The sequence below is a fragment of the Tyto alba genome, unplaced genomic scaffold (genome assembly GCF_018691265.1).
Source record: "Tyto alba isolate M040663 unplaced genomic scaffold, T.alba_DEE_v4.0 Super-Scaffold_27, whole genome shotgun sequence".
Classification (NCBI taxonomy): Eukaryota; Metazoa; Chordata; class Aves; order Strigiformes; family Tytonidae; genus Tyto; species Tyto alba.
The window spans coordinates 14,363,642-14,379,155 of NW_024881301.1; the positions used below are offsets into that span (position 1 = coordinate 14,363,642).

The following is a 15,514-nucleotide window of genomic DNA, read 5'->3' on the forward strand; positions in this document are numbered from 1 at the left end:
TTAGTCTGATAAGTATGATTGACCAGTTCCCTCTTCTGACATCAGTTGGAAATGTTAGTCCTTGTGATGGCGCTCTTTTCAGAAATCTTTTTTTTTTGTGTGTGTGTGTTGTTTTTGTTCTGTTTTCTTTTCTTCTCCTTATGCAATATAGCCAAACTTTTTCCCCACAGAGAGGTTTGCATTACAGACAGGTAAGTTGCCAATTTTTTAAAGCAACTATGATGAATGCAACCATACTGTGTCTGGGCAAAGAGGGCACTTTGAGGTCACTGCATTTCATTGTAGCTCATTTGGATCAAAACACTTTTGCAGTAGGCCCGTTCTCCTCATCTGTGTATGTGTCCCTAAAGTGTGAGATCAATCTATCTGCATGTAGTTTGGAAATAAATGTTCTTCTGTAAGATGATAGGCATGTCAACTATGAGTCTGGCTGTCTTTGTGTTGTACTTAATGATCGAGGAGGACACTGTTGGTAATGGAGTCTCAAATCCTCAGTCTGTACTTCCAGTAATGGTTAAGATTCTCCAAATTACTATGTGAAACTGTCATTCTGTCATCTAGATACCATAGTCTTTTCGTAATTCTTAGTTTTCTAGGTAATAAGGATTTTTTTTTTTAATCATTTACTAACGCTATGTTTTTATTTAACAGACTTTAGAACTTCAAGGCTTAATTTATCATTTATATCTGGTGTTTTTTGCTACACTTATGAAAGAGGTGTATAATATAACACTCCTTTCCTATTTTTATAAATGTCCCGTATAATATAGATGTAGGTAAACTTCCTGAAGTACTACTCTAGGCTGAAATGATTTTAAAAATATCCTGTTGATTCTTGACAAGAGGCACATTTCAAAGTGTGAAATATGCTTATTAATACTTTTGAAGTTGGGATTTTCTGTTAATGTCAGTGATTTGTTCTCCTTTCTGCAAGTCAAACATAAGCTTTTTATTACTCTTTCATTATATTTATACATAAGGTTTCATTTTATATATGTGTGTGCATGTGTGTGCGTATGCTGAGTAATAAATCCATACTAGGATGAGAGCAGATTTTACTTGATTCAACTTTGGTCCCAAACTAGAATGCTATCAGTGATTTTTTTTTTTTTTTTTTTTTTTTTTTTCCTGAACAGTCAAGTAATATTTCGGGAAGGAGTTGTTTAACTTGTGGGGTGTTTTTGGTGGTTTTTTTGTACACTGGTATGTGAAGGTATCTGCCAAAAATTTGAATGCAATAAACTGAGCCTGTTGGAGGTGACTTACATCTGTCTGCTATTTATCATGTTCTGCACATATATGAAGCTAACCTTCCTACCACCAGCAATACATTCACACAGTATCACATGATATGCTTCAGGTTCTTTTAGATGATTATCTATTACTGTTTTAGGGTTATTGAGGGTGGGATTTAGGTCTTACTTTGTTGTAAACATCTTCAATGTTATTCTTCACTAGAAGACTTCCAAATTTCTTTTGTATAAGCTTTCAGGAATGACAGTGAGCTTTGAGTCTGCCCTTGGAGTTGGCATGGTGAGAATTGTTTCCATTAAACTTCTGTGTGTCTTGAAACATAGTTACTACTTGAACTCTTCCCACTAAAGATACTGGAATACTTAAAGACATTTAATATACTAGTCTGATGTTTATTTTATAGAGAGTTATCTGGAAATGGAGAATAAAGGGGATGAAATCATGAAGTGGCATTTGTCATCTTTTACACCACCCTATGCTAAAGTGAGTGAATGCTTGCACTGGTAGTTTTATGTAAATATCTTGGGTGTTTTCCTTCTCTTTTCCTGCTGTTCTCTTCCTCCCTCCATCCTCTCAAAGAATATATATTTGAGCATCAACGCAGTTAGAAAGTTTCTTTCTGCCTCTGTCCATATCGGGGAAATTTTTATCTCCTTTTTTCATCTCTAATGTGGTCCCTGACAGTTCCCTGTGTGACAATTTCTGTTTCACTTAGTGGCTTACAGAGTTTGCTTGTGCTCATCCAGTATCATTATCCAGATTGCATTAAGTAGTCAAGCATACATGAAAGATGTGTGTCCCTTTCGGCTCCAGAATACTTGGATTGCCTTGTTTTGAGACTTGTGCTGCTGGAGTTCTGATGTACATGGTATCTCTGTAGGTAACTTGAGTTAGGATTTAAGGAAAAATATAAACTTAAGAATATTTGAATTACACTGCTGTTGCTCTTACAAATATCAGTGGTACAGCTACAGTAATTGTACATGCTTTCCTATTTTTTGATAGTCTGAAATGCTGTGATGGTCACTTGCATTTTATGCTAGAATTATTATGGTCTGTTGTCATGAAATGATGAAAAATGTTTATGTAGCCCAGGAGACGGAGTGCCATATTCCAGCCAGTGCATTTCCTCTAAACTGGAAGTCAGTAGTCACAGTGATTGCATAAATGTTGTAGTAGTTTTAATCTTTATTAATTTGCTTTTATGGTGTCAGTATTATTGGTTCACTTGAAAGCAGCTTGATTGGCTGTATTTTCTTCAGTCTTTTGCAGGGGCGGTGTATGGGTGGATGTATTGAGTGTTGGGTTTTTAAGGTTGTAGGGCTTTTTTGTTTTGTTTTCTTTTGTTTTTCCTCCCCTTTGCCTTCTGAATGTGACTCATAAATTTATTTGCAGGATGTGGATGGAACTGCTTATGTTTATAGGGTGACGTACTCTGTTTTCATATGTTCCCGTGTTTCTGGTACTCTTGAGGCTCATGGAGAAGAGAAGGTAAACCGACATTTATAAATATTTCAAGAATTTTATTGTATCTCAATTGTAAAATAGGATTTTACATAAGAAATTACCCGAAATAACAGCTGAATTTTTCAAGCTGGTCATACTTTATCTGATAAAGATAAAAATGTTGGACTTCCAAAATTGATTACTGGGGTGTATCAAGTAGTTAGTATCTACGTAGCACAGTTGTTACCATGTCAGCTGAGTTGATTCTAAGAATTCATGCAATATGCAGTTTGACTTTGACATGGTGGTGTTCTTGTGTTTTGTTTTGGAGTTTTGAGGGATTTTAAAAAAAATGACTGTGGAATAGAAAATTGGTTTTAAATGTGTTGTAAAAATCCACAAGAAGATTGCAACTAACACTGGGTTCTTATGAAACGGGTGTGAGAACTGGTCTCCCTTCTTTAGAAGCAGTCTTGTGCTTGTTCAATAACGGTTGTCTGTTCCTAAAGCTGATTTCATTTGACTTACAGTTTTATCTCCTGGCCAGTAGAGGGTTTCATAACCACAATTATAAAGCACATCCAAGGACATACTGACTGGATTTCTATGAGGCTTTTATCCCTCACCTTCTCCCTTAATGTTACTTCAATTCTATCTCTTCATCTTCATGGATTATTATGACATTCCTTAACTACCTTATTTCTATGATGATGCAATTTGTAATGTATTTACAAGATATAAAAAAAACTTAGTTTCATAGTTACTTCATAATACTGAAAAACATTATTTGAATTTAAACAATTGTCTTTGCCTTAGCCATTCTAGTTGAGGCCTACTTGAGTAACATTTACTTTATTGCCATGTCAGGCTGTTGGCTGGAGCTGATAAGGTACAGTGCTATTATGATTTGCTGGTTTTTGCAGTGGGTATGATAATATTTGGCTAATTAGATACAGTTGTAGTTATCTATTCTAATCTGCTGCTCCCCCTCTCTTTTTTCCCCAACCTCAACTCTGAGAACTATGCAAGTTTACTCTTGAATTAACCTGGCACAACACTACATGGAGATGAGTCTTTGTTACATAGGTGACCTTTAAGGATGATGAGATGCATAGCCTGAAAGTTGGTTTAAATTTCAGGCCTGCTAGTAATTGTAGTGCAGTGTGCATATGGACTTGGAGCTGGAGAAATAGTTATGTACAGCTTAGCTGACAGATGAAGGAAGGTACTACTGTCTTTCAGCTGCATGTATTCTCTTCCTGGTTCCCTTCTCCCCTATTTAACTAATAGAAATAATTGTGCAAGCACTTGCTGACTTCCTTTAAAGTAGATTAGCTGAACTCAAATTGTGTTTGAGATTGCTTGCACAACCTATTTCCTCAAAACTTTTTCTCTTGTGGGCAAAGGAGGATGAGCTGTATTGTTTTCTACAAGATCACCTTTGTGTGGAAAGTATGTTCTGTAGTGTGTAAATTTTGTGCTGGCTTAACTGTAACTTTCTGTAGGTAAAATTGTGAAGATGTATAGATTATTTTAATAAGCTTCGGCAAAATTTTTCTCTTGTTTTGGTAGGTTGCTATAATCTTTTTACCCAGAGATAAAGGGGATTACTCCCAGTTCTGGGACCTTGAGTGTCACCCAGTTGAAGTACCTAGTTGGAAACACAAATTAAGATTTCAGCTTTCTGGAGTGGTGAGTATATAAATGCTGTAAACACTGTTCTGAGCACAAATTTTTGGAAACATCTTAATTTTACTATACAGTACTCTTTCTTATACACACTGGCATATTCTGAAAAAAAATCCTTGCTGATATTTTTGTTGGACTAAACTGTACTGGGTTTTTTTTACATTACAAAAAAAACTTTTTCATCTTGCTTATCTGATAATGCATGATCTTTTACCATTTAAGACGTAAGATTTTATTTTGCTCAGAGAAAGTAGAGATAAACTTGTCTTCTGTGGAAATTATTTCTGTAGATGCAGATTTGTGGGTATTGGACACTAAGTGGACTAGTTTTATTTTTGTAAATAACAAAGTAACTGACCTTTGCTATAATATGTAACTGCATTATTGGAACTTTCAAATATCCTTATTGGAGATACGGATGTGTTTCTGATAGAATCTGAGTATTTTATCAGAGTAACAGTGCAAGTAGGGGTGATTTTTGGGTTTTGTCCATGAGAGTGATTGGATTTGAGCTCTCTGCGCCACTAATTGTTCCTCTGCTCTAATTTTATGGTGAGGCTTGGGAGGGGTTTGGGAGCTAGAATTGGTTTTCTTTGCTCTTGGTCCTTACCTTGCTTTTAATCCCTAACACACCATCTTTACAAGAGGACTCTACATAGGACAGAGAATCTATCACTATTAGGAGGAATTAATTCTAATGGTTAGTTAAATAAGCTGAATGTGAAGAACTTTGTACGTTCAGTATTGCATGATTGCTATATGTGCTTTGCAGTCTTCTCCAGAGAGTTTGACTTGATTTTTCTAAAAAGCCCAGGTAAAGATTGGTGATCTTTCTTTAGAGTACCAAGCCTGTTTCAATAGTAGGAACTTTACTTACCCTTCTTGCCAGGGTACCTTACTTTTTAATTTATAAGGTCCTTGTTCTTCCCAGTAGTTAATCGTGTTGAAAAGGGGACTTGTAAAAAAAAGTATGTTAAATAACTTCTGATCCTAGCATGAAGAACAAGACCTGCATAATGTTTGGTTTGGGAGAGGTTTTTTTCAGCTTTCATCTAGTTCTTTTGAACATAATTTTCCTTAAAATGAGGAAAACATCCAGTTGAAGAAGAATTCTTTATCAGAAATCTAGAGTTGTGAAGAATTCTCTTAAAATGTGACTAGTTGTCAGTTGCGTAAATCTCTGAGCAGCGCAACTTGGTATTAATGTTTTTGAACTACCATGTCATATTTGTTCCTCTTGATATTTTTTTTTTCAAAGCTGTTAACAATTAGATCTTTCCAGCATCTGTTTGTGCATATGGTAAAAATTTTGAAGAAAATACTTGAAGTGTGTCACAATCATTTTGAAAAAGAGTTGAGAGGGAAATACTTTGTTTATCAACTAGGTATGGAACTATGTCTGTTTGTAAGAGGGGTCAACACAGAACCTTTACTTAGGTTGTTGCAGCTTTTTAATCAGATCCACTTTTAGTCAAGAAGACAAGTCAATTATAACCTATTATGTCCTAGGGATCGAGAGTTTAGACTGTGTTACTAGAACTTTTAAAAGGACTTTGATCCTGCTAGGTTTGCTGAGGCAGGGGGCTACGGTTCTGGTTAATGTGACTTTTGATGGAATGAAGTGGGAAGACTGTCTGTCATGCAGAGTGACTGAGTGGTATTTATTTATAGAACAGCTGCAAAAGAAATGAAAAATTTGGAAGAGCTCAGGAAAGAACTAAAAGAACGAATTGAAGTTAAGAAAATTAGTGGTACCATTTTCTTTTTTCCTGAAAAAAACAATTAACTGTGACTTTATGTTCTGCATTTGCAGTCCCTACCACTGGCAATTGTATTCAGGAGCTCAGAAGATCATGTCTCCAAAACTGATTCCAGAGACAAAAAAAGGGGAGGGATTTTACATGTGCTTTGCAGGCCCACCCTCTCAACACTGGCCATTCAGACCTAGTTTTTCCTTTTCCTGAGAAACATTTCTTAGTCTGCTATCAGGTATCATCCTAAGATCATTGAGCTAAGAACGAGTGTTGTCATTGTGCACGTCAGTCTTGGGTTGGTATTTCAGTCTAATTATTGGTCTCTTCTGGGTGAAAAAGGGAACTAGCAAGAACTTGCTGGAAGGCTGAGGCAGCACCTAAGATCTGATTGTTCCTTTAGCACGTAGAAAGTTGAGGACTGCATGAAGAATCCTTGTTGTTGTTCGAAGATATGACATATGTTAAGTGGGTACCATTTTTTAATTTTCATGGTTTATGCACTTTACCTGTGTAACTATGTAACTTTTTAATGTTTCATTTTGCAACAAACTGAGCTGAATTTCTTAAGACTTAACACAAAGCATACTGCTAAGAATTCTGATTTGATTATTATTATCAGCAGTGCAAAGCTTCATCTTCTTTGGGTATCCCAGGAGTGAGAGAAGGAAAATTATGTTTAAGTTTTGTGAGCAAAATAATTCCAATTTTAAAGCTGAACAAATGTCTGCGCTCCTGAGGTTGCTTTGGAACAACAGCACTCAACTGTAACCATTTGGACAGTGTTATAATACCGCTTTCATCTGAAACAGAAGTCAGTAGCAGCTATGATAAAGCATGCTGTACTTCAGGATGCCCTTCAAAAGACTGGGGGAATTTCTGATCGTTTTCCATAATGTGCCTTATTTTTGTGCAGTAAACTTGTCATATTGATAAATTAGTTTGATTGATAACACTGAGTCATGACACCCATAATTTTCCATCTAGTGAAAAATTAAAAGCTCTTATAACAAGACACATGTACAGATCCTTACATGTCTTTATGTATTGGGTTCTACTGTGGTTCCTGGGTTATTTGCAACTGAAAAATATTCTTTAAAATTAAGATTTTTTTCTTTTTGGCTGCTGCTATTTCTGACAGACTGATTAGCAGCTCTTTCAATAGAAAAAATGAATGTCTAAAAGACAAGTTTGTCATAGCAGCTCTATCGAAGATAAATCTATTTTTTTAATCTTCCCTGCATAAGGAAATCAACTACTTGTCTAAAATGTCAGCAGCATTTCAAAAACTGAAATAATATTGTACGACCATAAGTGTAGGAGGTTCTTTTGGTTCTTTGACTTTGTTCAAGGTGTTGTGACCCAGCAGGCGCTGATCAGTACCTGGCTAGATTTGTTAAACAATGCAGAGTTTGAAATGGGCTATTTGACAAAGTATTCCCTTAGAGTGATCTGGTCTTGTGTTAGAGTATGCTGAATGGAGGTTCTGACAATGGTAAATATTTTAGCCTAGTTTCTGAATGTAACAGTTACCATATAATGCAATATCAGATTGTTTCTCTGGAAAGACCTTTCTTTGAAAAGGATGTATTGTTCATAATGCAAAATTATTACAAAGGTTTTTCCTGTTGTGAGAATTCAAACTATAATGATGACTTATGCCTGCCTTCTTTCTGAGCAGTTGTTTAGCCAACTTTGCTGTTCTTGAGGCATATGGGCAGAATATCTGCAGAGGAATTGGTTTTTGTGTTGGCTTTTAGTAAAATCTTCATTGCTAGAATCCTTCTCAAGTTTCCACCTGTGCTGCTAGGTTGTTGTGAACTGGCTTGTAACAAATAAAGTATTCATAAGACACAGAAGCCTGTTAAAGTATTCCGCCTAAATCATTGCTTCTGTCTCAGTGATCCAGACTCTACTATTCCTGAAAGATTATACTTTAAATGAAAAGTCTTGGATTGGGTAAAGCGAATGACTTACATGCTTGAATACTTAAATACTTTTGAATGCAGAGTTTAAAGGCTTCTCTATTTTTGCCAATAGGGTACTAAAACAGAAAATGAAACTTCAATTGTGAAAGCTTCTGCAAGTGCCCTCAGAAAAACTGAGCTTCCAATTATACCAGAAATGAAGGTTTACTCTGAAGCACGTACAATTAGAGCAGGGTATGTATGGACAAAACCTGGAATGAGAGAGTCTGCAACTGGGTAAAAGACCTGAATTATTTTACGATTCTAAGAGTTAAAGGGTAAACAGACTTACCAAACCTCTTAATGGTTTTGTATTGTTAAATCTTCCATGATTTTTCTTTTCATTTGGGTTTCGAAGTTGCCTGACTGGTTTGCTGTTGTAAATGAGCTGGTGTCAGCAGTAGAGTCTTGTATACTTTTCTTTTGGAGACTCCATAGAACTGTTAAGTCACTTCTGAGAAGACCACTGTATTGCAGGTCTTAATCTTGCTGTTAGTCAGTCTTAAGTTAATTTCCAGTTGTTTTACTGTGGGATGATGTGAATATATAGGGAAGTAAAATGCTTTGGTTAAACATGGCATCTCTGAGAAGAGTCTAGTTCTCCAGTAAAGCATGTGGGGGAAAAAAATCAGATTGTGAAAGTGTGTATAAGTAAATGTGCATATATTTATGCCACAGCAATGCTTTCATTATTCTTTCTGGCTAAAATGTATTGCCTATAAAACTTAAGGTGAGATAGTTGATACCTTCAGGATTTTTCAGTTTTTCCCGATTTCATCTCAGAAAATCCACCTGTTATCTTGAAGTATGCAATCAATATATCTGGACCATTAAGTAGGAAATCTTAATACCTTAAATCCCTTTTTCAAATTAGACAAAATGAGATAATTCGAGGGGTATATGCACCAGAAGACCTGTACACCTTTCCTCCAACTAGAGTTGGGGAATCATGCACGATAAAGGTCAACTTGCGGAATAATTCCTTTACAACACACTTGGTAAGTTTGACAGACTTCATTTTAAATATATTTTCATAAGTCCTTCCAACAGTTCAACTGCACTGTTTTTTTTTTTTTTTCACTCTTGGCAGAAGACTGCAGTAGTACAAATCTTAGTTTTTTAGTTTCAAAAGTCAATATTATATTTGAAGTATTTTTTCCTGTAATTTTTCTCTTTGACTGAATCATTGAGTGTATTTGTAAAATATTTGCAACTGAAAAAATAATACATTATAGTTTGCATAGATTTCTTATCATCTTGATTTATTTCTTTTATTTTTAAACTTCATTAAAATATTGAGATGTGAATTTTTCTTACTGTGCACAAATACGGGCACGTTTTATTTTTAAAACCTGGGTCTGTGTAAAGCTGTATTTGTGAGTGACCTGTTTTATCTTAAGAATGTCATAAATTGAGTATGAAACATTTAGATAGAGCGTGCTTTTAAACATTTTGTGTTAAATTGCAGCTGCAATTTCTAAGTCCCAAAGAGCCTTTCTACATCAAGCACTCAAAATACTCTCTAAGGTGAGTAATACATATGCTAACATTCTCTCCTAACAAAAAAATTAAACAAGTAACTCAGATAAATATCTTTGCTATACATACAGTGCTAAAATGTAGATATAAATATCCAACATTCTGGATGTCTAGTTAAAGGTTTCTGTGGTGGTTTTTTTTTTTTTTTTGCTAAACTGTATTCTGTAATCTTGGTTAGCAGCAGAATGAGCCCACACAGTTATTTCTGCATCTGCCAATTTCTTCCCTGCAAATTGTTTCTAACAGTGCTGCTGCTTTTAATGCTAAGCCTAATGCTTCATTTAACCATTTGGCATGCTGTGCACAATCAAGTCATTCCTTCCATTTATAATTTCTGCACAACAGACCAAGCAAATTGCCTTCATCATGCTTCTAATTTGACAAACCTGCAGAGCTGCATCAAAGATTCTCTGCAAATACAAGGTTTGAGCAGCCAGTGGAGTTGCCTGGTCATACCAAGTATTTCAGCATATTACCTGCCTAAAAGGAATTTTCAAGTTGGTGATAACAATCCCTGAAAATAAAGTCAGTCATCTTTGGAGTTCATTACAAGTGTTTGGCAGTGCTATTGGTCATCTCTTCAAGAAGTATAGCATCTCACATGGTCAACTAACAGTGGGATTGTCAGGAAGACAGAAATGCAACCATTTCATTAGAAGTCATACAGCATACAGTCTCAGTGTTTAAACAGGTCCCCGTTTTAAAGATGGGGAAACTGAGGGTATTGAGAACAGAAATTGTGAGCAAAATCATAAATGGAACTAGATACTCTGGCTCCTAATCTAGTTTTGTGTCTGCCAATGATACTTAGCATATATTATAAAGACAAGGCTGTGGTGGTATTAACCACAGGCATTGAAGGTATTCTTAAGGCCACTTTTAGTGCAAAGTGTTAGAACTTCACTTAGGCATGTGTTTCTATTTGACTGGCATCTTTTTATTAAATATGTCACATCAGACTGCACAGAAGTTTTTTATGGAGGCAGTGACCAAGATAAAATCTATCCAAATAAAGATAAAAATATTCACATAAAGACTAGCTAGATCTGTCTGAGGCTGTACAGCTGCAGACAAAGGACAGGATGGCTTGATTGTCCCTGGAAAAAAAGATGAGTAACTTCACTGGAAGACACTTAGCATTGCTCAAGAATATTGTTGAAATATCTATAAAAGCTATTTGATACATTTTTGTGTGAGAGATGATGAACTCTGATTTCTTTTGTCTAAAGCAGACTTAACAAGTTTAAAATCCAGTCTTCCGGTTCCAGGGGTTATCAACTGAATATACTTCACCTTCTAATAACGTCCTACAACCTTTTTTTCTAGTAACTTTGGCTGTTATTTCTTCAGTTGTAAATATTGGCCTTTCCTAGCTTTTTAAAAATTCATTTACCTGAAGTCAACATAGATCTCTGAAGAAGTTCTCCCATTTAAGAGCATAAAGCACAGAATTACCTGACTTGGATAGATGCTTTTAAAAAAGTGTTAAAAGAACTTCTTTAAATGGATTTTATTTGAGAACAGCATCAAGGAAGATTGCAAGAAAGCCACTGTTAACTGTTTCCTTCTGAACTAGGTTAACTGGATATCTTACAAGTAATGTTCAAAAGTAATTGGATAAGAAAATTGTTTGCAGGAACTTGGAATATTACCCTGTGAATAAGAGTGTAAAAATAAAATAACACCTACCTACATTTTTGGCCCAAAAAAGTGTCATGTAGTATATATGGTCTGTTGCATGGTCTTCAGTTTGAGGGCCAAATTTTAAAGCAATCCTGTGTAATCAGGTTTTAAATCTGGATAATAGAATTGCAAGTTTGTATTTGTATTTAATATCAAGAGTTTGACCTTCAGAAATTGGTATAGTGGCTTGCCAGTTCGTGTTCAATTGGTTATGTCATCACAAGTACCAATACATAACACTGCTGGTTCCTTTACCACAGTTTGCTTTGTTGAAAATAATAATGGGCTTTATCCAAATACAGTGTCTTGCAACCAAAACTATAGGGGTGGGGAGGGAGAGAAAGGAATTTTAATCATCTTCACCAAATATCTTAAAGCGTATATTTTGTTTTTAACTTAATCATTTAGCTAATATTACAAGTCCTGTGAAGAATGAATGGGAAGGAATTCTGTCTGGAATTGGCATTCAAAAGAGGCATTTTATTTGTTGATAGGGTAGAATTTTTTTTCACTACAAAGAGAGTGCCTTTAACAAGATGACTCTTAAGTGGTATAAACATATGGATAAAACATTAAAATACACTTGACTTTTTAAAAACCTTCGGCTAAGTTCTGTTTCTGGAAGGACTATCAGGTTACACCTATCTAAAAAAAAAAAAAGCTTGAAAACGAAGTTGTTCCTATTGCCTAGCCTTCAGAAGCCATCTGAAATAAGTGGATTAGGGGCTAGTATATATTTTGGATGTTGCTAAAAGGTAAAACTGTTTTTTGCCTAACTAATTATTTTTGGTTCCAGCAGCCACCATTCTGGGTGTCAGGAGTTACTCGTTGGTGGTAGATCTGGTTACTGTGGCTTAGATGCAGCTTACCCATACTGTTCTTTTTAAACTTAGCAGTAGCTGTTATCATGTTTAGAGGACTACAGTATTAGTTTGTCTATGAAGTAGGCTTCAGACATCCCTGACTTTTTAGAAATACCACTTGAAACTGATGCAACAACCTGTAAAGGCCATGTAGTATTCATAGACTAATTGAATTGCAGGCATAGTGAAAAGTTATAAGTAATGGAACTGAATGTAGATGTCATAAGCAAAGAAACTATGCTCTGCCTCAGTATCACTGAGATCATACCATATGCACTCTGGAAATTAGTATTTGACAGCCAGATGTGGCCATCTCTTTAAAAGAGTGATACAGAACTTAGTAGTAAGTTTTTGATATTATAAGTTTGACTTTGGTGATACTGTTCTTTTGAGTAAGTGTTAGGATACATAAGCAACCATACATATGTTATTTTGGAGATGAAGACATAGATTTTTGCATCCCTCCCGACTTTATGCTGATTTTAGTTTTATTTTTGTAAATTCTCAGGTGGTCTTGTTGTATGCAGCTTCACACTCTATTCTTACTAAAATTTGTGTTTTCTAATATAGTGCATCTGTTGCAGATTAAATACTCATAATGGTGTTCTTAATTTATAAAATGGATTTTTAAAAATAAAGTTGAGTAAATATTTTCATCCTATATATTAGTTAAAGAGACAGAGCATGTCAGGTTTGTTATGCAACACTTGGCAATCAGCTGTGAGACATGAAACCCTGATCTGGCTGTACTTCTTTTCTGTGTTGTTGATTGTAGTTTAGTACAACATAATTAGTGCTTTGTTTTCGTATTAACCCAATTAGGAACATAAAGTAGCATACCAGACTTTCTTCTGAAAGTGTCTACTCTTAAATTACTTGATTGATCAGGATCTGTTTAAAAACAAACAAGCAAACAAAAAAACACAAACAAAAAACCCCCACTTGCTAGTGTGACTGTTTTAGCACTAAGGATGACACTAAACAAAGGAGGCTGGGATCAGGGTTGTATGTAGGGCCAATATTACGATTTGCCCAGGTAGGAGAAGGGAAGAGCACAGTGCGATTATGGGATTATGGTAGGTTGGATTAGTGTAGAAAGGAGTTTGAAAAGATAGGGAAATAAGAAGTAGGGAAAATAAGCCTACTATTATTTAAGCCTACTTATAAATATCCATTCCAAAGGATGTTGGATAATAGTAAATACTGTCAAGGAGCAGAAAATTGAAGTTATAGTAAAAGAAACCAAAGCCATCTTTTGTCAGCATTGCTAAAAAATGCTGTTAATTTTTCCTTATTCCAGTATGTGCCTGTTACTGTTAGCTGTCTGTTAGTGCTGGATATTTCTGTTGGATGCTTTGTAATCCAATAGACTGCCACTCAGCATTTTCAGCTTGTTGCTTGTATAGCTTATATTTTTAAAAAATTCACTCTAGGCTTTTGACAATTAAGTCAGCTACCCATTACACTTGTGTGTTTTTATGCAATTTGAATAGAAGAGGAATTATATAACTTACAAAAGTGTAATGTAAAATCTTTAAAACACTGTTTGAGGATGGGTGTATTGACTTGCAATGATTCAGCAAAATACTTCTTAATATGGAGGCAATTAGAAGTAATTGAAATGATTTTACTAGCTTCAAATTGGTGGAATTTCAGAAAGAATTGGAAATCTTAGTGTACTTGTCATATAACTTCTGAAAGGAAGAAGTGTAGTAACTTAGCTCTAAATGTAGTTTATGCACTGTCAATACTATTGCAGAGGCAGACTGAACTTACTTTGGTAAACTAGCAGCAATGAAGTATTGTCGTACTTCATATTATTAGTAGGAAAGAATGACCTTTACAATCAAAGCCCCTCAGAAGAATAAGAGGTAATCAAATCTATAAAAATAAACCTGACGATCCAGTGCACATCCAATGTACTATTTTGGTGAAAATCAAAACTAGACAAGAATTTCTCTATCTAGTAGGCTTTACTTGTTCATTAACACTGAATATGCACATAATTGCTGTTTTACAGATCCCATCATTACATCAATGTGCCAGTCCAGTTCAAGCCAAAGGCAGAAGGAAAATTTGAAGATCTCTTCATTGTCCTGACCACCAAATACGGCTTACTTAATATTCGGCTACGTGGTAAAGCTATTGCAAAAAAATAGAACAGTTCTATAACTGTTTATAATTTATAACAGTTTATGCCATTTAAAATATCCAGAGATATGCTAATGTGTTTCCATACTAATGTCTTCCTTGTTTTGCCCTGTGATGCTGCTTTGATGGAAAGTCTTCTGTAAGATGAATGATGGTGCTTGTTTTACAGATCTGTTCACGTAGAAAAAACACTGAGAAAGAACTTTGTATGTTTTAAAGTTATCATGTTCTTATTTATGTTTCTGCACTTTTGTTGAAAATGGAAGTTTTCTATTTCTGCATTTATTAGGCGTAGCTAGATACTGATATATTTTATTTTAAGCATTGTAAATACAGAAATAAAGTCTATGTGCTAACAGTTGATTCTACCTGATTTCTGTCTTTGGTTGGAGGATTTCTTGCTGTAGGTAAGGGATCAAGCTGCCTACTCTTAGGCAGTGCTAATTTTTTTGGAAGGCTGTTGGGGAGAGGGGGGAGGGGTTGCAGTACAGAAGCTGACCTGCTAATATCATGTTTCCATCTTGTAAAGCGGGGATCAGATCAATGATCTGACAATCACCTCCCTAACTTTTTACACAGTTCAGTGGTAGGCATAAGCATTTTTAACTCTTACCAGTGTGAAAACAGTGTATGAGCAGTGCCACCTTCAGCCCTCCAGAACGCTTCATCTAAGCCAGTATTCTATCTCTAAGTGGTGAAAAATACTGCTTTGAGAGATGACATAAGCCTGGCTGCTAGTTTTGGTTCACTTTGCTTGCATTTCCTCAGTATCTGCAGTGATTGGATTAGGGATGGGAGGCAGATTCCCACCTATCCCATTTTCCCCCCAATTATGGACCTGTTCATGAATTTATCGATTCAACTTTTTGAACCCTTTTGACACATGATTTCCACAACTACATGTGGCAGCAAGCTCTTAATGTTCACTGTGTGCTCTTTTAACAGAAGTTATTTTTTGTGTGCTGAACTGGCTTCTTTCTAATTTTGTGGAGTATTCTCCAGTTCTTATATTGTAGGAGTCCATGAACAACAGTTACACAATCAGCTTACCCATTGTTACCATGTCCTTTGTATCCTTTGGCTCTGTCTGCTATTTTATTTCTGTAGAATGAAACTGTATGTCTGAAGTTGCCTTAGGCTAAAAATGTAGCTTTTTGACAGTATAGTTCTG

At 35.4% G+C, this 15,514-nt stretch overlaps 1 protein-coding gene across 4 annotated transcripts in view; it reads left to right on the top strand.

The window, feature by feature from the left end:
* CEP192 (centrosomal protein 192) overlaps positions 1-14,711 on the top strand; it is a 72,567-nt gene extending 57,856 nt beyond the window's left edge. For all 4 annotated transcript variants that reach the window (XM_042798086.1, XM_042798084.1, XM_042798085.1 and 1 more), the window contains 7 exons: positions 1,658-1,737; positions 2,650-2,745; positions 4,273-4,392; positions 8,181-8,302; positions 8,982-9,105; positions 9,576-9,634; positions 14,213-14,711. In XM_042798086.1, the coding sequence (XP_042654020.1) occupies positions 1,658-1,737; positions 2,650-2,745; positions 4,273-4,392; positions 8,181-8,302; positions 8,982-9,105; positions 9,576-9,634; positions 14,213-14,351 (740 nt within the window). In that variant the 3' untranslated portion in view covers positions 14,352-14,711. The remainder of the gene's footprint in view (positions 1-1,657; positions 1,738-2,649; positions 2,746-4,272; positions 4,393-8,180; positions 8,303-8,981; positions 9,106-9,575; positions 9,635-14,212) is intronic.
* Positions 14,712-15,514: the final 803 nt, after the last annotated feature.